Source organism: Scatophagus argus, chromosome 7 (assembly GCF_020382885.2).
Source record: "Scatophagus argus isolate fScaArg1 chromosome 7, fScaArg1.pri, whole genome shotgun sequence".
Classification (NCBI taxonomy): domain Eukaryota; kingdom Metazoa; phylum Chordata; class Actinopteri; family Scatophagidae; genus Scatophagus; species Scatophagus argus.
In genome coordinates this window covers 5,737,744-5,759,749 of record NC_058499.1, presented here as the reverse complement: position 1 = coordinate 5,759,749, position 22,006 = coordinate 5,737,744, and the positions used below count along the sequence as shown (strand labels likewise).

Genomic DNA, 22,006 nt, shown 5'->3' with positions numbered 1-22,006 from the left:
ACGCACACATCTTTTTGATGGTTGCCTTAGCGGGCAGTGGAGGCGTAGTGACGGCCACCATCAAGGTCTCCAATCATCTTCCGGTCTCTGGCCTGTGAGGACCCAAGCATATTGATTTTGAAGGTGACTATTGGATTTAAAAGTGACCGAGTATGCTGGAGAACTTAAACTGCCATAATCTCTCACTATCTCCTGCAAATGCTTTTGATAAGTCCGACTTTTCATGATCAAGAACATTTTTTGCCTCATTTGTCTTATTAATGTTTTTCATAACTTACTTGTAGAGTGAGATATCTGTTTACTTGTCTCTGTCTAATATTATTGAAAAAATAAATAAGGAAATAAATAAACAAATCTTATTTTGCTTGTCATCCATTTGTTCTCTAAATAATTCTTTTACTGGTCCTGGCACGGGTTGTGTCTCATTGTCTGCAAAGAAATTGGCCTTTCGAGATAATCTTAAAACTGCTTTTAATTTCACAAGAGACAGTAATAGAAGATTTGCACTTGAATGATGTATTTCATATGCTAGTCTGAGCAGTCGCACCAACACTCACCTTGACCGAGAAGATGAGAGCCGCCAGTCCGAGGCAGCAGCAGTTTGAGTAGACGAAGCAGCAGAGGGACCAGATGATGTGGTCCTGGGGGGGCTCAGAGCTGATGTGCACAGCGGTGTACTGAACTGCTGCAGCTCCTCCAGGCTGTCCAGGGATCCCTTCAGGCCTCCCCTGCAATGGAACAACCTCAGCTGGGTAACCTACAGGATTCATCCCTCTCAACTCAGCTGGAGTGTAGCTGCAGAAAGCTGTGCAAGAACTCAAGTGCTACTATGAGCTTTGGTTTCCTTTTGAAGGGGTTTGGGCAGCAGCACAAAACTTCTTTTTCCTCACAGGAAGTCAATGGGGCAAAATCAAACTGACCACACATGTGTTGCATATTGGTTTGTAATCATTACATGAGCATACTGGTTGCTAACACGTTAAAAAACAGAAGTTGGTAAGATAACCGCTCTTGGCTAATACAACCACGAAAGTGAAAGTGACATATTTTGTCATTGGAGGGAACTCACTCCAACGAAATTTGTGCTCTGCATTTAACCCACCCAAGTGACGTGCACACACACACAGCAAACCCGGGGCAGTGGGCGACCGCGTGCAGCGCCCGGGGAGCAGTGGGGGTTAGGTACCTTGCTCAAGGGTACCTCAGCCATGGACACCAGGGCGGGGAATCGAACCAGCAACCCACCGGTTACGGGTCCGATACCCTAACCGCTGATCCATGACTGCCCCAAAAAACAGACAAGAACGTCAGTCATGTAAGGTTACATTGGTTGTCTTTATCGCTCTGAAAATTTCTCACCCAAACAAAGGGGCAGAAGAATGTAGGGGGCTAGAGATGATACTTGCAGACAGGAAATCTATTTAATGAGTTATACTTAAAAATGCATATCTTCTTTGCTTAAAGTTACAAGTAAAACTGTATTTTAAAAAAAGGTACAAAATATGCCACAAGCATAAAGCAGAGAAACAGAGGTGTCACCAAGCCACAGCAGCAGACAAATCTGTCCTTTTCTAAATTCACTTTCAATTCCAACGGTAATTTTGGGTTGTGATATATGTTCTGTTGAACTTAATTGCCTGCACAATCACAACAATAATTATAATGCTGACAATAAGAAACATCAGGGAAGCCAGGACTGTGGCCCAGATGTTGAGGCAGCGGGCACTGGAGCCGTAGCGACGGGCACCTTCCAGGTCTCCAACCATCTTCCGGTCTCTGGCCTGTGAGGACCAAACATATTGTTTGTTTAATTTAAAAGTGACTGATTACACTTGACCTCAAAGGAAATTTGGGGAATAATGAGAATAGAACCAATCTCAAAATTTCCTACAAAGGCTTGAGATTCACTTTGTGATTGTTTTTACATCTTCTGTATGCTGTCCCTTTCCTCCCCTATATTATGCATATTTTTTTATCTCTGAATTCATCTTCAAGAATGCTCTTTGATGCTCTTGTTATCTCATTTTTTTTATTTTTTTAAATGTGTCTAATTAGTTAAACAGTACTTTTATTTATAATATCTGCTATCTTAGATGAGAATATTCCTCATTCCCCATCTCCACCTCCAAATAATTTTCTTACCTGAAAAAAATTGGTAAGACTTCAATCTTTTTCCATTATCCCTGTGTGGCCTTTTCAAGAACTGTTTTAAGGGATTACAACATGTTGCTAATCCTTTTATTTCAGTTTTATAAAAGACAGTAACAGAAGATTTGCACTTGAATGATGTATTTCATATGCTAGTCTGAGCAGTCGAACCAACACTCACCTTGACCGAGAAGATGAGAGCCGCCAGTCCGAGGCAGCAGGGGTTTGAGTAGAGGAAGCAGCAGAGGGACCAGACGATGTGGTCCTGGGGGGGCTCGGAGCTGATGTGCACAGCGGTGTACTGAACTGCTGCAGCTCCTCCAGGCTGTCCAGGGATCCCTTCAGGCCTCCCCTGCAATGGAACAGCCTCAGCTGGGTAACCTACAGGATTCATCCCTCTCAACTCAGCTGGAGTGTAGCTGCAGAAAGCTGTGCAAGAACTCAAGTGCTACTATGAGCTTTGGTTTCCTTTTGAAGGGGTTTGGGCAGCAGCACAAAACTTCTTTTTCCTCACAGGAAGTCAATGGGGCAAAATCAAACTGACCACACGTGTTGCATATTGGTTTGTAATCATTACATGAGCATACTGGTTGCTAACACGTTAAAAAACAGAAGTTGGTAAGATAACCGCTCTTGGCTAATACAACCACGAAAGTGAAAGTGACATATTTTGTCATTGGAGGGAACTCACTCCAACGAAATTTGTGCTCTGCATTTAACCCACCCAAGTGACGTGCACACACACACAGCAAACCCGGGGCAGTGGGCGACCGCGTGCAGCGCCCGGGGAGCAGTGGGGGTTAGGTACCTTGCTCAAGGGTACCTCAGCCATGGACACCAGGGCGGGGAATCGAACCAGCAACCCACCGGTTACGGGTCCGATACCCTAACCGCTGATCCATGACTGCCCCAAAAAACAGACAAGAACGTCAGTCATGTAAGGTTACATTGGTTGTCTTTATCGCTCTGAAAATTTCTCACCCAAACAAAGGGGCAGAAGAATGTAGGGGGCTAGAGATGATACTTGCAGACAGGAAATCTATTTAATGAGTTATACTTAAAAATGCATATCTTTTTTGCTTAAAGTTACAAGTAAAACTGTATTTTAAAAAAAGGTACAAAATATGCCACAAGCATAAAGCAGAGAAACAGAGGTGTCACCAAGCCACAGCAGCAGACAAATCTGTCCTTTTCTAAATTCACTTTCAATTCCAACGGTAATTTTGGGTTGTGATATATGTTCTGTTGAACTTAACTGCCTGCACAATCACAACAATAATTATAATGCTGACAATAAGAAACATCAGGGAAGCCAGGACTGTGGCCCAGATGTTGAGGCAGCGGGCACTGGAGCCGTAGCGACGGGCACCTTCCAGGTCTCCAACCATCTTCCGGTCTCTGGCCTGTGAGGACCCAAACATATTGTTTGTTTAATTTAAAAGTGACTGATTACACTTGACCTCAAAGGAAATTTGGGGAATAATGAGAATAGAACCAATCTCAAAATTTCCTACAAAGGCTTGAGATTCACTTTGTGATTGTTTTTACATCTTCTGTATGCTGTCCCTTTACTCCCCTATATTATGCATATTTTTTTATCTCTGAATTCATCTTCAAGAATGCTCTTTGATGCTCTTGTTATCTCATTTTTTTTATTTTTTTAAATGTGTCTAATTAGTTAAACAGTACTTTTATTTATAATATCTGCTATCTTAGATGAGAATATTCCTCATTCCCCATCTCCACCTCCAAATAATTTTCTTACCTGAAAAAAATTGGTAAGACTTCAATCTTTTTCCATTATCTCTGTGTGGCATTTTCAAGAACTGCTTTAAGGGATTACAACATGTTGCTAATCCTTTTATTTCAGTTTTATAAAAGACAGTAACAGAAGATTTGCACTTGAATGATGTATTTCATATGCTAGTCTGAGCAGTCGCACCAACACTCACCTTGACAGAGAAGATGAGAGCCGCCAGTCCGAGGCAGCAGGGGTTTGAGTAGAGGAAGCAGCAGAGGGACCAGATGATGTGGTCCTGGGGGGGCTCGGAGCTGATGTGCACAGCGGTGTACTGAACTGCTGCAGCTCCTCCAGGCTGTCCAGGGATCCCTTCAGGTCTCCTCTGCAATGGAACAACCTCAGCTGGGTAACCTACAGGATTCATCCCTCTCAGCTCAGCTGGAGTTTAGCCGCAGAAAACTGTGCAAGAACTCAAGTGCAACTGTGAGCTTTGGTTTCCTTTTGAAGGAGTCTGTGAGTGTTGGTGCCTTTTGAAGGGGTTTGGGCATCAGCACAGAACTTCTTTTTTCTCCCAGGAAGTCAGTGGGGCAAAATCAAACGGACCACACGTGTGTTGCATATTGGTTTGGAATCATTACATGAGCATACTGGTTGCTAACACGTTACAAAACAGAAGTTGGTAAGATAACATCCCCTCCCCCCTCTTGGCTAATACAACCACTAAACAGACAAGCCCTGCAAGAACGTCAGTCATGTAAGGTTACATTGGTTGTCTTTTTCGCTCTGAAAATTTCTCAACATTTTTCCCAACAAAGGGGCAGAAGAGTGTAGGGGGGTAGAGGTGATACTTGTAGCAGACAATGAAGGTGGTCCCAGATTACAACTGGTGAATTTTACTTTGAATCTGCTGGTAATCTGGCAACATCTCCATTTCACATTTGATCTTGAGAACCGTAGATATATAACATGTACATACTGCATCTGCCGCTGCGGTTTATCAGAATCAGAATCAGAATTCCTTTATTTATCCCTGAAGGGAAATTCTTGTTCTTACAGACATTGCACATGCAGTATTCTCGACCAAGAAAGGAGAAAAGTGCGGAGTATAAAAATAGGATAAACAAAAACTAAAATCTCAAAGTACAGGTATTTACAATGTATTCAAATTTTTTAAGAAAATTTAAAAATACAGGTATGTACATGTGTAAAAATCCAATATATACATTGTATATATAAAGTGAGTGAGTGTGTCCGTCACAGTGCTGAGTTTAACAGTTTGATGGCGACAGGCAGGAATGATTTCCTGTGTCGCCCTGTGGTGCATCGTGGCAGTATGAGTCTGTTGCCGAATGAGCTCCTGTAGCCGATCAGCACATTGTGGAGAGGGTGAGAGGGAAAGTCCAGTATAGTTCTTATTTTGGACAACATCCTCCTCTCAGACACCACTGTCAGAGAGTCCAGTTCCTCTCCCACAACATGGCTGACCTTCTTAATGATTCTGTTGAGTCTGTTAGTGTCCCTCACCCTCAGGCAGCTGCCCCAGCAGGCAACAACATATGTGATGGCACTGGACACCACCGACTCCTAGAACATCCTCAGCATCGTCCTGCAGATGTTGAAGGACCTCAGCCGCCTCAGAAAGTTGAGGCGGCTCTGGCCCTTTCTGTAGCCTCGATATAAATCATCCTATTGTGCTGAACTTTCACTCGGTTTGCTTTTTTTTTCTTACAAATACCAGATTTGTTTTTACTATATAAGATACCACATTAAATTATGATTGTGGGTTTGCATACCGAAGTACCTTATCTTATCTAGGCTGTAACAGTAAATATGACAAATAAAATGTCTATCGTATTTATTGGACATAAACTAGACTAACTGAGTATCAGAACAATGGCATAACTTTATGTAGGTCTAACTTTAAAAAATGTTACTTCTTGTGAAATACTGAAATTTACATGTTTGTATGAGTTATAAATTACAAATTGCAACAGTGAAACATTGCAAAACAGCTTCTTACTTGTGAATTTCTATTCTTGTCACCTTGTTTTGTGTTTGGCCATTTGTATTTCATCAGAACATCCAAAATAAGCAGTTAACTCCGGAGCTGTCTACTGTTTGAATGAGTCAGCACCTCAAAAGCAAAATGGAGGCAGCAGAGACACACGTCAAAGCCTGAATTCCACATCTATGAGGCAGGAACAGCTGAAACTGTTGAAGAACACAAAAATCAACCAACAAGCAAAAGGCAAAATGAATTCAAACCCGACATCTTTTTTTCAGTGACTTACTTCAGTTGTTTATGTGCAGTACTGTATTCAGCATTACATACAGTATAATTTTAGCATTAGTCACTTCATTATGAACTGCAATTTTTTTAGGCTTGATGGTATAACTTCTAAGTAAGTTGTGATGAACTGAAGTAGTAGTATGCAATCCCACATGATAGCATGAAATAGTCATGTTATGTTCTGATTATGATTGAAAGAAAAGCAAGATACAGCTGTATTAAAAAGGTACAACTGTTTAAGGGCCTGTAAGCTATGGAAGGTAAAAACTGTGTAGTTGTGAACTGTTTATGATAGTGAAACACTGTCTATGGTAGTAAAACACTGTTTATGTAACCTCATTATAATCACTGTAAGCCTGAAAAGAACATCTTATTGTAATCTTGCATAAAACAATTCTTTTTAAAACAATATCATACAAAGAGGCCTAGAAATAATGGTGTCTGAGGCCTGCAGTAACTTAGGCTAAATGTGTTTAAGAAGTAATTAATAAATAAATAAATAAATGGAAAAACCCCTGAAACAGCCAAGGAATAGGCGCAAGATAAATCAAAAATGAGGCCAGTGGGAAAGTCCCCATCACACCCAGGGCAAGAAGATGACTTAATGGGGTAAAAATAAAGACGGTAAAGGGATGGACAACAGGCGTGGAAAGGTCCAGACCCTAAGGTATATAAGGTGAAGCCTCAAGCCCCATTTTATTCAGAGCCCTTCATGTGTACTCAGCGTATATTGTGAACGCTTCTCCTTTTTGTTGACATTAAAGTCTTTGCTGCTCAGAATCCTGTCTCCTGTTGATGATTTTGCTGGACTTTGAGAGAAGATTTTTTTCTGAACAATTAGATGCACTTAAAATTTAGAATTTAATGTTTTGTGGCCTTGAGCCTCGGCTCTGAGTGCACACGACACCTGCTACCGTCCCTCCACACACATAACCACATACCCCATAACTAGTGTCTGTGCAGAGGAGAAGCTCTAACAGTGTGCTGACCTTGTGTCGGTATCTACATTAAAATGGTGAAAGAACATGGCAGACCTTTTTCTCGACTTGTACCACTCAGTGTAATAAAGCACATTCACAGCTGTGACCAGACTGCATTTGGTTGGCACCATTACCTCACAGCTGGATCGTGTTTATATTAGCTGGCACATGCACGAGCACGTTTTTAGGAGTTGTGAAACAGAACAATAATTTATTTCATTTTCTGACAAATTAAACGTTGTCTTCCTAAAGCAAATACTGAGACACAAGCCCTGCAGACAGGAAATCTATTTAATGAGTTATAAATGCATATCTTTTTTGCTTTAAGATACAAGTAAAACTGTATTTAAAGAAAAGGTACAAAATATGCCACAAGCATAAAGCAGAGAAACAGCGGTATCACCAAGCCACAGCAGCAGACAACTCTGTCCTTTTCTAAACTCATTTCCAAGGGTAATATGGGGTTCTGGTGTATGTTCTGTGGAGGTTAATAATCTTCACAATCTCAACAATAATTATAATGAGAATGAGAAACATGAGGGAAGCCAGGACTGTGGCCCAGATGTTGAGGCAGCGGGCAGTGGAGCCGTAGTGACGGGCACCTTCCAGGTCTCCAACCATCTTCCGGTCTCTGGCCTGTGAGGACCCAAACATATTGTTTGTTGGATTTAAAAGTGACTGATTATGCTATTGCTATATATGCTATTCTATTTTATTCTCATTATTTGGGGAATAATGAGAATAGGACCAATCTCAAAATTTCCTACAAAGGCTTGAGATTCACTTTGTGATTGTTTTTACATCTTCTGTATGCTGTCCTTTTCCTCCCCTAAATTATGCATATATATATACATACACACACATATATATATGTATGTATATATATATATGTATATATTTTAAATCTCTGAATTTATCTTCAACAATGCTCTTTGATCTCACTTTTTAAAATTTTTTTTTTTTAAATGTGTCTTATTAGTTAAATAGTATTTTTATTTATATCTGCAATCTTAGATGAAAATATTCCTCATTCCCCATCTCCACCTCCAAATGATTTTCTTACCTTAAAAAATTGGTAAAACTTGTTTTTATTGTGAAGACTTTTTTTTATTTTTAGGGATAATACACACAGGGATATTATTTTTAATTATCCCTGTGTGGCATTTTCAAGAACTACTATATGGGATTACAAGATGTTGCTAATTCTTTTTCTTTTTTCAGTTTTATAAAAGACAGTAACAGAAGATTTGCACTTGAATGATGTATTTCATATGCTAGTCTGAGCAGTCGCACCAACACTCACCTTGACAGAGAAGATGAGAGCCGCCAGTCCGAGGCAGCAGCAGTTTGAGTAGACGAAGCAGCAGAGGGACCAGACGATGTGGTCCTGGGGGGGCTCAGAGCTGATGTGCACAGTGGTGTACTGAACTGCTGCAGCTCCTCCAGGCTGTCCAGGGATCCCTTCAGGCCTCCCCTGCAATGGAACAACCTCAGCTGGGTAACCTACAGGATCCATCCCTCTCAACTCAGCTGGAGTGTAGCTGCAGAAAGCTGTGCAAGAACTCAAGTGCAACTGTGAGCGTTGGTTTTCTTTTGAAGGAGTCTGTGAGTGTTGATTTCCTTTTGAAGGAGTCTGTGAGTGTTGGTTTCCTTTTGAAGGGGTTTGGGCAGCAGCACAAGACGTCTTTGTTTCCACAGGAAACCAATGTTGATGATTTTGGCTTTTTTTACATTTTTTAAGATTAAAAAATATGGAGTTTTTAACAATATGTCAATCAAACAGTAGTTTAAATTTTCCTCAATTTTTTGGGAAATTAACTTCCAAAAACCAGCCAGGCTGCAGATCACGTATTTTTAAAAAGGGCATGTAGGAAGTAGGTGTCCTTTTGAATTGTATCAGTGATGTTTTCGAGTAAGAGTACAATGTGGATCAAAGAGCCCGAACGTGGATGGGCTGATATCAGTGTGGACACTCGACACACGTTAGTGAAGCAGAGGCTGACAAGACAGTAATGTCTTGTCCCTCCTTGGCTAATACAAATGCTGAACGGATAAGGTCTTGCAGTCACAGCAAGAAGCTCCATCACAGCTACATTCTGCTCCAACTTGATCAAACTTTTTCCTGCCAAAACAATTAATGTACAATGAAAAAAAAGGAACATGAAATGAATGGGATAGCAGCACAAATCGTGTGTAGAATCAGTATGTAGAGTGAACACGGGACACAGCCTTAGCCTTAATTTTCTTATGAACATCTGGATACGTGTGGTGAAAGAGACGAGAGCTGAACTCAGTAGTTCAGTGGCTGACACCTGGTTGTGCCGTCCATCAGGTAACTGCTGAAGGATGCAAGCAAACACATGTTCAGTGGTTTACCAAACAGAAGTCAGATTACATTTGTTCTGCTGCCATTCGATCAAACTGAACAAAAGCATTTTATTTTAATGTGCAATCAGCCTGAGTGCATTTCAGTTTATCGTCACAAACTGTGTTATCAGATGCATGAAGATGCAAACACGCTTTAAATGAAAAGACCAAAGAAAGCTGCCGATAAGCATTGAGTACAGATTAAATACAGGCACTAAAGAAACATCTGAAAGAGGTTTACACCTTGAATATTCAAAAAAAAAAATCATTTACATTATGATCAAGAACATTTTAGAAGTTACAAATACAACAACAGCAGGTCACATCGACAGTTCATTTTGGATGGTGATGCATTTGATTGTTTGCATCCTGTTGACGATCTCTCGAGCATCTTACCACGATGAAAGTGACCAACACAACAGCGGCTCTGGTGAGTCTAAAACAATATGTTGTTTAAGGTTTATGTAACCTGGATTTTATATATTGAGTTCACAAAAGGCACAATGAAGGTTTAGCTGTACTAAAAATATTTGCTCATCTTCAAACTTCCTCTTCATGAATCAATTGTCTGATAAGATACAGAGACATCCACAAGGAAATGAATAATAGTAGCCCTTGCTGTTACTGTTTTCATTATTATTGTTTGTAATGCATTCAAATTATCGGTGGTTCAGTAAAACATAAGAAAAGCCAGTCAAATCTGATGACTGCCAAAGATATTGGCGAATACTAGCAAAGCCACAAGGCGATCAATCCTGCATAAAAAATTAAGGTATTTTACTAACACAAAGCCACATTCAAGATTTACACAGTATATGTCAGAAGTGACAATAGTTTTTTGTACACATTTGGGTTTGATTTGAAGTTTTGAAGCTGTAGCTGGTTTTATTTTCACATCAACAAAAGGGTCGGATCATCTCAGCTTGGCGGTGCACACATGGCCTGGGGAATTGGAATTGGAAACAATAATCACCCATCACAGCACTTAACAGACATTGAGGTCAATCCATTCAATGTATTCTATTCAAAATGCAAATAAAATTATTTTAAATTGCTTTTAAGGCTCCATGTGGTCAAAGTCATGTTTTTGGCATAACCAGGCATCAGTTGACCTTAGACACCGCGGTGGTATATGTGTTCATTTGTAAAAAACAAACAAATCCTGGTGAATCTTTTCAAAGCTGCAGTTCATTCAACACAAATTAACCTCGCAGGCTTATTTATCAGAGCTCAATAGCCTCCTGAACATGGCTAGCTTTGTGAATATTTGAAAAAAAAAAAACCCACCAAAATCAACCACTTAGATTGTCCGAGTTAAAAATAAACGGACCACAACACGCACACTACAAGGTTAGAATTTCAGTCTCATCACTGATGATCATTGGAAAGCTTAAGTTCAATCTTGTTACTGGTAGTAGCAGCTGATCATTGGGGTGTCTGCTCTTCAGTGGACGAGGGGGTTGCCCCCCCACTGGAAACTCATGCATCACATCTTGGAGGACGCAGTGATGGCTGAGGCTCCTGCACGGCTGTAAACACGCACATTTGTCTTCTAAAAAAAGATAAAGTGGGAGGGACAGATGGAGGAAGATGGTATTAGCTATTAACTGCACACAATTTGCCCAGCAGATTGAACAATAAACTCAGTGTCTCGCATGGAGTTACATCAAAATTTTCTGCAAAGGTTAATTAATTCCTCCCCTGGAAAACAACACCTACTGGAAAATGGAGAATTGGAAACCTGTATTTTGACTCGAATTTAGTATCTATCTATTTATCCATCTATCAAATGAATAAAGAAATAAATACTTCTGGGGGAAATGAAAATCTGTACCAAACCTTAATAATACACTACACTGGGTGATTTTTACCTTCTTCGCCTCCTCATTGTACTTTTCGAGAAGGGTCTGGACCCTGTTTCCATAGTCTGGATGCACAGCCTTCAAGTTCTCGACCTGCATGAAGAAGCACACAATGAGACCTAAAGGTCCTGAGAACATATTTTCTCAATCACCTTCTTACTGTAGGTGTCTGCCAAGGTTTGAGGCGTTTCTAATGAGAGATTTCTGCATTTCTTTGCTCCCCTGTGGTCTTCTCCCTCGTTTGAAGTCAAGAGGGTGATGTCTTCTGTGCACCAGTAAGGATTAAGCAACAGTCAAATGACAGCGTCATGTTGTTTGGACACCGTCAATCAAAATGTGGCTCAATATCCAGCTTCATGTTTTCAAACTGGTTGAGGAAGCTTCTGAAAACTGGTGGCTCTTTCAGGGTAAAGTGAAACTAAATGTCCTGACCGCAGCGCAAAATAAAGAACAACCTTTATCCATTTCTGCATCAAGCCAGAGGGTTGTGGGTTGTTGTTGACTGTTACTGTGGGCGAGGGAGTAATGGAAGAAAGTGGAAGTAAATGAACTGAAATGAGCAAAAAGAACCCTTAAAATGTTCTCTGTGTGATACCATAATGGACCAACACACATGCTAACCCATCCAATTTGGTCCGAATTTGAAGAATTCTGTTATTACATTTGTATTAAAGCACTGTCACTTATTTAAGCTCCACAAGAGGCTACAGCACTGTGTCATATTGAGCACAACGGCAACATTTTCTATCAGAATGACATAGACAATACTGAAACTTTACCTATCACTTTTCCTGGACGACTTGAAAAAATGGATTCAGTGCATTGACCAGTTTAATGAGTGTATGTCTTAAAGCTTTCTCCTACTCAGTTAGGGACTTAAAGTCAAATGAAAAGGAAGGAAAGAAGAAAGAAAGAGACAAAGAAAGAAAGAAAGATCGATCTTAAATGCCAAAAAAAAACAAAAACACTCCACTGTACTGAGAGTAGGACCAAATACAAATAAAGATTCGTTTAGCTACCACCACTAACATTTTCAGTGTATGCAAAACACTCTGAAACTACAGTGCACGTAACCACATTTGGTGCACAACTAACTACATCCTGTGGTTGTAACTGAGCAGCACGTTCGGATTACACGCAACTAAATCAGAATCAGAAACATCTTTATTGCCACTGTAAGTGAAGAGGTTTCACATTACTAGGAATTTGTCTTGGTGATTGGTGCATACATAGAATGTAACGAGTAACATATAATAGTAGAATAAAATAAAATAAAATAGAATATGGTAAAACAAAATAAAATAAGTAAAATAAATATGGATAATATATACAGGATGACTGTGTTTAAATTGTGCAATTAATGTGTAAATCTAAATACCTCGATTGAAAGAGTGGATATCCAGTTTTAACAAAAGACTTCGGTCATTCACTTATAAACACCACAGGTTCTATTGCGTCCACTGCGTGGACAATGTAAGGAGATGTGGACTCACTATGCGTTTCTGGATGAAGATCTGGGCTCCCTTCAGGGCCCCTGCCATGTTCTGGCAAAGTCTTTGGCGCTCCTCCTCATTCAGCACCTGGGTGTAGAAGGCACGAACCTGCAATAAAACAAACAAATCACATTTGACAACTTGGTCAAAGTCAATCCATTCAAAGCTAAGTGCATTTAGCTAAAGTCACACTTTTCAGAAATTGCAGTTTAAATAAAAAAAGAAGAACATTACACAATCTGTGACCCCATTTAAATAACGTTAACTGCATTACTGTCTTTCTAAACGCAGCAAAGAAATCGACTTAATGAAGATCATAAATCTTCATCAAAAGCAGCATTAACTGATTTTACTGGTCACTTGGGGCAACAGAACAACCTTAAACATAATATAAATCAGATTAGTTGCTAACATTTCACAGTGCTAGGTGTACAATGGGTTAAACAGAGTTACTGCTTACTGAGAACAGCACAGAATATTTTTGCACCTGATACAATACCACAACACCACAACACCACAACATCATATCAAGGAAGTCCAATTTCTTTTTCTAGCTAAGGGAAACTGCAGGGTTGGATGATAATTCACTGTGGGTCCAATACTCAGCAACACTGTCACACACCAGTTGATATTTGTTACGGTGCAGACATAAAAATATTGATTACTGCAGCTTTAGACTAATACTGAACTGAAATAAGCTTTCACAGCAACAGAATGACACCGACAGAATGAATCAATGACAAAAACAAATAAAAAAAAGATGACTGTAATAACTGAAACGGTTCAGGGTGAAGCCTTCTCTCACAGGACGTATAACAAGATACACACTCCAGACCATTTTGAACCATTTAGCTCGGTTTGTTTAACTTTAAGTCACATCTTCTTCTGATAAGTAAAAACTTATATTATACAGCTGTCCCCATATTGAAACACACTGCACGTTTCCAAATGGATGATGCTGTTGTGAACAACCTTGTGAGATGTACAACCCTTTAATTTATAGAAAAATTGTTTAAATAATTTTTATTTTTTTTAATTAGCTACTTATTTATCTCCTGTGGGCACAAATGGCTTGATCGTCTTTACCTGTGTGACATTATCTTCATCTGCACTGTTGTAACGTGCCACATCTGGAGACACCTTGAACTTGGACTCCATAAACCGGGGCTGGGTCTCGGGGGCACTGAAGCTGTTGGGATAGTAGTTTGGAGCGCCACCTAGAGGCCGGACAGACCAAACACTGCTGAGTTGGGTTGGAGTGATGGGGAAGCTGAAGTACTGAATCACACACGACTGACACAGTCCAAATGGTGACATCTGTTGGCCAACCCTTGGTATTGCATTTGAATGGAAGAATTAAAAGCAAAATTTCACAGTTTCAGATCTGTATCTTTCAAAAGTTACTGTCTTTTCAGTGTAAAATTTTGGAACAAAAGCATCTTTTCCTGGCCAGTCTGAACAGGAGGAATGATTACAAGAAAAACATCTTTCAGTGTAAATTTACATGTAAATTACATGTGAATTCACAGTGAAACAGATTGAGATTGTCACCTGACTACTGCTTTAAGACAGATTTGAAAATTTGTGGAACTATGCTTTTCATCTAAGACTGTGAGCAGTTAGTCTGATACAAGCTCACTACAGTTATAACTAATATTTGTTCAAAAAAAGCTTTGGTGACCATATTCAACGTAATCTATCTATCCATCCATCCTACTATCTTGGACTAATTAGATGATGGCCTAAACCATAGCCACACACATTAAATATGCCAACTGTTGTGTAAAACAGCGTTTTTGTCCCCAAGTTTTGAAGTTTTCTTGTCTAAAAGTTTGGAAAACCTTTTATACTGCTAGTAGAGGTGTGCTTTGTTTCAGTACTACAATACTGAATAGTGTGAATTTGTGAAAAGTAAAACCACAGAATTCTACAGATTACATGAGAATAACTGCTTAGAGAGTTAAGAATGCACAAAGTAACGCAAAAAGCCGACATACTGGATGGAGTTTTATTTACCTTGGTTGTCAGACATGCACATCGGACCATCGCGCTGGTAGTTGGCCACGCGGGCTCTGAAGGGGCAGTTGACGGGGATCTGCAGGTAGTTGGCACCCAGCCTGTGTCGATGTGTATCTGGGTAGGAGAAGAGACGACCCTAGAAAAAGACCAGACAGAGCATCATTACGCTGTAGGGACGGTCAGAGAGGGAGTTCACACTAAGCGTGTTTTGAGACATTCACTTACAAGCATTCTCTTCCAGCTTTTTTTGCTGGAAGAAAGTGAAAACATCAACAACTTGGGAATCTCCAAATAACCAGATGCAATACCTCATAAGCTCTTTCTATTTATTCATGTTTTAACTAATTATTTGTACTTTTAAATTATTTCCTGTCATCTTTGAAAATCATCTTTGTCTGTCTTTTGTTCATCATTATAGACTGAATGTGTGGCACTTGTTCAGATGTAGCATCCACCCATTTTCTATACTTGCTTTATTGGTACAGGGTCACGGGTGGGGTGGCTGGCCTGAAGCCTATCTCAGCTATAGTCAAGACGTGAGGTCTGATCGCTGGTCAATCACAGGGCTGATAACACATGAATTAATGTCAAGAGAAAATCTGTTGTGGTGTTACCTGCAGCATCTTGTCGGGGCTCGGCTCGATGCCCGGGGGCATGTTGCTGGGGTCAAAGGCCAGCTGCTCCACCTCTGCAAAGTAGTTGCTCGGGTTCCTGTTCAGCACCATTTTGCCCACGGGGATCAAAGGGTATTCTTTATGTGACCACACCTGAATAAGAAAATGACATTAGCTGAGAAATGCAGTCGTCCACTGCTGGATGGGCATGACAACATGTCCACGGACGCACAGATTTGTCACGTACATAAGGCCTTTCTTAACATCACCTCATTTTATATCTGTATAAACACTGAAAGCAATTAATCTAATGTAACCCTGTAAAGAGGCCACTGAAACATCTGATTTGAACATTTACTGCTTTCATTAACCAAGAAGTGATGATCAAACTCCAAAGCAAATTTTACAGCTGCTCCAGGGTTGTGCAATCCATCAATAAACTGCTTTTCTATCAGCTCATAAAATATGGAATTAAACTACACTTAACTAAATGCCTGTATAATTTAATGGTAAACTTTCTGTGATTTTGGTCTTCACCAGTGAGAAAAATGTTTCTCAAGGTTGGCATCAACTTTCAGGGGTCTCCAAATCAGTGAATAATCAGCCATTAAAGTTTAGTCAACAAATATATTTTACATTACTTTTCTGTTCATCGATGGATAATGGCATTCACATCTGTAAGAATGTAATAAAATTAAAAAATAAGCTTTTGTCTTAACAATTTCTGTAACCCTTATTACAGATAGTTTCTCATCAATGACTCACTTCAACAGAAATAGGACTCGTCCTCATTCAACCCAATGGGTGCTACTTGATACTCCATTAAGAGCTGCTAACAATGCCGTGAATGATAATGTAAATGTTTTAACTATCCTGCAGCAGGTTATAATGTGTATCTGAAGCTATTTCTAAAACTGCTGTGCGGGGATGTGGTACCTTGGTAAGATCGAAGGGGTTGAACTGGAACTTCTCGGCCTGCTCAAAGGTCATGACCTGGATGTAGAAGGTCCAGGACGGGTAGTTGCCGTTGGCAATGGCGTTAAACAAGTCTCCAATGGCATAATCTGGGTCGGTGGAAGCCAGGTGTTCTGCTTCCTCGACTGTCAGGTTCTTTATTCCTTGATCGGTCTAAGAAAAAAAAAACATGTGCACAGGACATGACATGACATAACCGAGCAATGCCGAAATCCCAGGAGGGGAATCTATAAAGCTGAAACCGGGCTCAGACAGACCTTGTAGTGGAACTTGCAGTAGACCCGCTCACCGTCAGCATTGACCAGTTTGAAGGTGTGAGAGCCGTAGCCGTTCATGTGACGGTAGCCGTCAGGCAAACCTCGATCACTGAACAAGAAAGACACCTGTACAGCAGAAACGGGACAGAAGACATGCGACATTGACAAGTCCTGCAAAGTTTTCCGTGCCAACTGCTGCAAGTATAAATACATTGCAAAATAATGAAAGCGCATCAGTACACTGCAAGACTACATTACTTAAGAATACTTTGTTAATTTTCATTAAAGGGTCATGTCAAATGGCAGCATCCAAGTACTTTTTTTTTTTTTTTTTGGAAACATTCGACTACAACCTGTATTCAACAACAGCCTCAGACTCAGCAGCAGCTACCTGATGCAGACTCTCAGGCCTGAGGCTCCAGAAGTCCCACACCATGTCGGGGTCTTTCATGTGGGTTTGGGGATTGCGCTTCTGGGAGTGGATGAAAGACGGGAACTGCGTGGGGTAAAGAGGGCAGGTCAGTGTAATGTATTATGTATTATAAAGTATTACTAAGTTTATGTAATGTATACACTTGGCTGACGTACACAAAAAGTTTGCTATTAAACGTACTGTGCTGCAGTATGATATACAGGTTTGATCTTCATTTGTGTTTGTTGCTGTGATATATTCAACTGCAGGTTTTGTAATGGCTTATCACTGGTGGAACAGTCTGTCCCTGCATTTATTCGCATGTTTGAGAGAAAACGTCTCTCTCAAACCTTTCATGACTATACAAAACCTACAGTACACCCACTCACCAGCATGGCGTCCCTGATGAAGAAAATGGGGGTGTTGTTGCCTGTCAGGTCCCAGTTGCCATCTTCAGTATAAAACTTGACTGCGAAGCCCCGGGGGTCTCGCACAGTGTCGGCTGATCCTGATTCACCAGCTGAAAATAATAATAATAATAAAAAAAAAATCAGGAAAATAATATGTCAGAATACCACAAACACCATAGAACCATTGTTTTTAATTCAAAGTAAATTAGAGTCTGAGTGATTGGTTGATTAACTGATTATGTAGCAAACCCATTTCTTTTGTTCTGTATTTGTTGTTTCTTGTTTTGTGTGTGTAATGTATGTATGTATGTAAAAAATGTAATTATATGTTACGCCCGTTATTGAGTTAACGGTTGTTTTGTAAATAGGGAGATTTTATTTTGAAAATCACTACATCGCACTGACTCCTTGTGTGGCGTTGCCGGGGAAACCAAAAAACTGTTGGGATAGAAAGGAATTAACGGCAAACGAGAAAAGTAAGTTACAGGAGAAAATTTTTTAAGACAGCAAAACAGAAACGACACAACATCTAAATTGATTATTGCAACCCCCCGAGGAGGCACAAGGTTGGTGTGTGTTGATTTTTAATTATTTCTGAAGTAACTAATTATTTGTTATACATGTATATACACTTTATATGTAAACTCTTTGATTGAAACGTATTGTGAATGTTAACCGTTTATTGTGGACAGAGGTGGAAACGGAGATGTGATCGTTTTGTTTGTTTTTTGTTTGTTTGTCAGTTCTCACGTTGGTTCATAGAGCTGGTTTATGGATCGGCAATAAACCTTTAAAACCATCAGTCGAGTCTCTCACCATCTTTCGGAGGGTATGCTACAGATTAGCTGACCCACAGAAAATATTTGGCAACTCTTTTGACTATCATTCAAGTCATTCTGAAACATATTCATTGAAACCAGTTGGGAGTTGTTGTATTTGTGATCGGAGTTTCCAAAACGCAAGTGTTGGTGTAAGTGTGAGCGACACCAAGCATCTTCTGGTGCCACTCACACTAATCTCATTAAGCACACAAACCAGTGACAGAGCCAAACTAAAATGCTTGAGGGACAACCCACCTGCTGAGCTGAGATAACCACTGCAGTACCAAGCAACCAGCAACTATAAAAGTGACCTGTCTAATTATCATATTTCCACATAACAATGTTACAGTGCTCTCAAAGTGTCATCACACCATATTTTATAATTGACACATGTATTCTCATAAGTCAGCGAGTCTCCATTGGCGTTCATTCAAATAAAAGTTTTACTGGGCAGCACAATGAGGTAAAGGCAGGCATGAAGTAAACACACCACACGAGCATCAGTGTATTAAGCTAATATCTTATCAATCCGGAATAGTGCCTGCTTTATTAAAGCAATCAGTAATACTAAGGCTGGGTATCTAATCGCTAATTGCTATGCTTTCGACAAGCTTATCTTTCTCTTTGACGTTTCTGAACCCGAAGTGGCGCCAGATAGCAGCTTTGAACGTTTGGGGCGTTTTCAAAACCGGGGCTTGGCTAACGTTATCGCTAGTGTCCGACGTCACGTTCATTGTTTTGATATCTTCATACTACGCAGGAGCATGAATTCGATTATGCGACTAGTGGGATTAAAGTTCGCCGGGGGAAAATGTATTTTAAAAAAAAGTTTAAAAAAAAAAATCGATCTTTGGACGTAAGAATTGATCTTTAGAAAATAATCAACGAGAAGCGATTCAGAATCAGAGAATCGATTTTTTCCAACACAAGTCTAAGTAATATAAATTTTAAGATGAAAAATAAAACCAACAAAAAAACCAAAAACATTTCTGATTTTCCTCTTTTAACATTTAGGGACTTGCATAATTCTCAGCTAATTTCTGCTTTCTCCCTTGTTTTTCTGAAAACTTATTCTTAGTCTAAACATGACACTGTGTGAGGACATAAAACCCACTGTGTAAACAACGACATGGTATGAATCATATATGAAAACCTGACACGGTTTTTCTTACCCACAGTGGAGAAGCGGATGGCGATAGGTGTACTCTTGCCGACGTGCTCGAACACCCTGGCCTTGCAGTAGCGACTGATGTCATGAGTCACCTCAAAGTAGCCAAACGCCCCTGAAATCATGGATGCAAAATAATAAGACATGGCTGGTGACATGGTGACGCGTCCATCACCCCGGACACTCACTCCTCTCCCTGTTGCCATCAGGCCGTCGGTTCCGCTGCCTGAGAACCAACACGGAGAGGACGAGGAAAAGCTTCTTCCTCCAGGCCATCCGTCTGCTCAACAGTGAGCGTTAATCTGGACAATCCTACTCCCACCTGCACTAGATGTAAATACTGTACTGTACATGTAAATACTGCACATTTTCACATTTTTTATTTTTATTATTTCTATAATGTTTCTATTTTACAACATTTAATTTTACTTACCCATTTTTTGGTAGCAGGGACAAAAAGAATTTCACTGCACAGTGTACCGTGTATGATTGTGTGTGTGGCAAATAAACCTATCTTGTATGTTGTATGTAGTATCTTGTAACCTGTATCTTTGTTTGGTTTACACAATCATATCACCTTAAACATGTTCGGGTCACATATTTGCAGCCGATTGCTCAAATTAGTTCAGTGTTATATCACCACGCACTGGACAGAAGGCAGCAAGGCATGTATTTCTGATTTTGGGATGAATTCCTCCTTTAAGGAAAACCTAAATAATACTTTTTACAGTTTGGGATACTTTGACTGCTTTCTACTCTTTACTGAGGAACAACAACATTCTTTTGGCAATAATAAAATGATCAAAATACAAAATTCCAATGTGCAGTGTGAAAACGGTACAGATAACGCAGAGGTGACGCACAATCAGATACACAGCAGAGACTGATCACTGACCCCCGAACACTCACCTGCCCCTTTGGCATGCACCACCCTCTCTGGGATTCGCTCACGGTCAAAGTGGGCCATCTCATCTGTGAAGACAACATCTTGGACCAACAGGGGGCCCCTGTGTCCTGCAGTCTGCAGGTTCAGCTTGTCTCCGATGGGGTGGCCAGCCCCTGTGGTCAGTATGTCCGTCCTCTGTTGCAAACAGAGTCCAGACAGACAAACAGACATAATCAAGTTAGGACAACTACGAAGCGCTTTGTCTGTGCATGCATCGCAATCTACATTTGAAATCATGTTACAAACAATTAAGTTCTGCAAGACGGCTAGTATTATATTATATATTTATGATAATATTTTTTGATAAATTTGTTGATTATTTCATGAATAACATAAAGGTGAAAAAATGAACATCAGAGAGCCATCAGAGGTCTTCTTCTTTCAAGAAAGCTGACAGAGCCCGAAAATATTTAATCTGAAAAGAAAACACAAATGATTCCATTCTGAGAGGTCAGAACGAGCCAGTATTTGATTCACTTCTACCAGACTGTTTCCTCAGTAAAATTATTGCTCTTGCAAGCAACTCTAGTGAGCACAAGAGATGAGGCGACCAACAGATAATTTGATAGTTTTGAAAAACTGAAAGCAAGCAGCAACATGAATATTTCTGAGAATGGAATGACACAAATGCTTGCAGAGTTGCACCTCTGATATTAAAAACCGGGACCACCAAAATGAAATCATTCCCTTCTCATTATTTTCACAGCTGTAGGTGCACTCTGCTTAACGTGAGCTTAATAACATCTCTGAGACTTTCCTTTAAGGCTGCACAGCTGTTCTGAAAGAACAAAATCCAAACATGTACTGGATGGAAAACTGTGGACTGTAATATGGATAGCAATGTGATAGCAATTGTTTGCTCTGTGGGGGCTCTTGTTATGCAACTCACACGGGTGAAGTTCAACCACAGAGAGGTCTCCGTGCAATGACCTACTTTATATCTTTAAGTACACAAAAGCTGTTTGCGTATTTATTTTGTTACTGAAGAAAAAAATAAGAGAAACGGGTGGTGGTTAACGCCACTGAGTGAACTGCTTTGCTAGCTTAACATTATAATTTATTTCTTTAGCATGTAACGATAGCAAACGACTTGTGGCAAGTATACCAACGAGCCTGCATGATAACACTCCTCAATATTTAAAAACTTCGAAATCGTTTATTAATACGTCAGGCTCCGGTGCTGAACATTAGCCCACCCGACAAGCTAGCTTTAGCCGTTAACGTTAGCTGGTTACCCTGCACGACCTCTCACCCATTTGTTCCGAGTCAAGCAGCGCTGTGCACCAAAAACACTTGATTAAATGCAGGGCATCTACAGACCTGAGAGCCTCTGGCCTCCTTCCATGTTTTCATTTGATCAGTAGTTTTATCTCTGTTGTCAGCCATCTCGGCAGGTCAGCGCTACTGGACGTTTGGTCTGCACAATGGACGGACGATGCTGCGCAATAAAGCGTTATCGCTTTATTCCAGCGCCTGCAAAATTCTTCCCGGACTTTACTCATT

General features: G+C 40.2%; 4 protein-coding genes and 1 long non-coding RNA gene across 6 annotated transcripts; 1 reads left to right on the top strand and 4 right to left on the bottom strand.

Moving 5' to 3' along the window:
• Positions 1 to 11: 11 nt before the first annotated feature.
• Positions 12 to 4,865, bottom strand: LOC124061415 (dispanin subfamily A member 2b-like). Of its 2 annotated transcripts, none has more exons than XM_046393197.1 (2): positions 4,101 to 4,865; positions 12 to 92 (listed from the first exon to the last, which is right to left on the bottom strand). In XM_046393197.1, the coding sequence occupies exons 1-2, from the start codon at positions 4,311 to 4,313 to the stop codon at positions 27 to 29; spliced, it is 279 nt and encodes a 92-aa protein (XP_046249153.1). In that variant the 5' UTR covers positions 4,314 to 4,865; the 3' UTR covers positions 12 to 26. The 2 variants fall into 2 exon arrangements, with proteins under 2 accessions (XP_046249153.1, XP_046249152.1); XM_046393196.1 differs by lacking the exon at positions 12 to 92 and adding an exon at positions 3,167 to 3,551 and having other exon boundaries at positions 4,101 to 4,853.
• LOC124061416 (dispanin subfamily A member 2b-like) lies at positions 1,454 to 2,706 on the bottom strand. The gene is made up of 2 exons (XM_046393198.1): positions 2,330 to 2,706; positions 1,454 to 1,781 (listed from the first exon to the last, which is right to left on the bottom strand). The coding sequence occupies exons 1-2, from the start codon at positions 2,540 to 2,542 to the stop codon at positions 1,584 to 1,586; spliced, it is 411 nt and encodes a 136-aa protein (XP_046249154.1). The 5' UTR covers positions 2,543 to 2,706; the 3' UTR covers positions 1,454 to 1,583.
• Positions 4,866 to 7,432: 2,567 nt separating the features above from the next.
• LOC124061417 (dispanin subfamily A member 2b-like) lies at positions 7,433 to 8,795 on the bottom strand. The gene is made up of 2 exons (XM_046393199.1): positions 8,463 to 8,795; positions 7,433 to 7,795 (listed from the first exon to the last, which is right to left on the bottom strand). Exons 1-2 carry the CDS (start codon positions 8,673 to 8,675, stop codon positions 7,601 to 7,603), a joined length of 408 nt encoding a protein of 135 aa, XP_046249155.1. The 5' UTR covers positions 8,676 to 8,795; the 3' UTR covers positions 7,433 to 7,600.
• A 780-nt stretch (positions 8,796 to 9,575) lies between these two features.
• Positions 9,576 to 21,981, bottom strand: cat (catalase). The gene is made up of 13 exons (XM_046393192.1): positions 21,824 to 21,981; positions 20,467 to 20,638; positions 19,562 to 19,672; positions 17,548 to 17,678; positions 17,138 to 17,242; positions 16,747 to 16,872; positions 16,451 to 16,642; positions 15,515 to 15,667; positions 14,898 to 15,036; positions 13,968 to 14,098; positions 12,882 to 12,989; positions 11,398 to 11,481; positions 9,576 to 11,078 (listed from the first exon to the last, which is right to left on the bottom strand). Exons 1-13 carry the CDS (start codon positions 21,887 to 21,889, stop codon positions 11,013 to 11,015), a joined length of 1,584 nt encoding a protein of 527 aa, XP_046249148.1. The 5' UTR covers positions 21,890 to 21,981; the 3' UTR covers positions 9,576 to 11,012.
• LOC124061419 lies at positions 17,811 to 18,370 on the top strand. Its single transcript, XR_006843753.1, has 2 exons — positions 17,811 to 18,134; positions 18,312 to 18,370. It is a non-coding gene; the product is annotated as an uncharacterized LOC124061419 (long non-coding RNA).
• Positions 21,982 to 22,006: the final 25 nt, after the last annotated feature.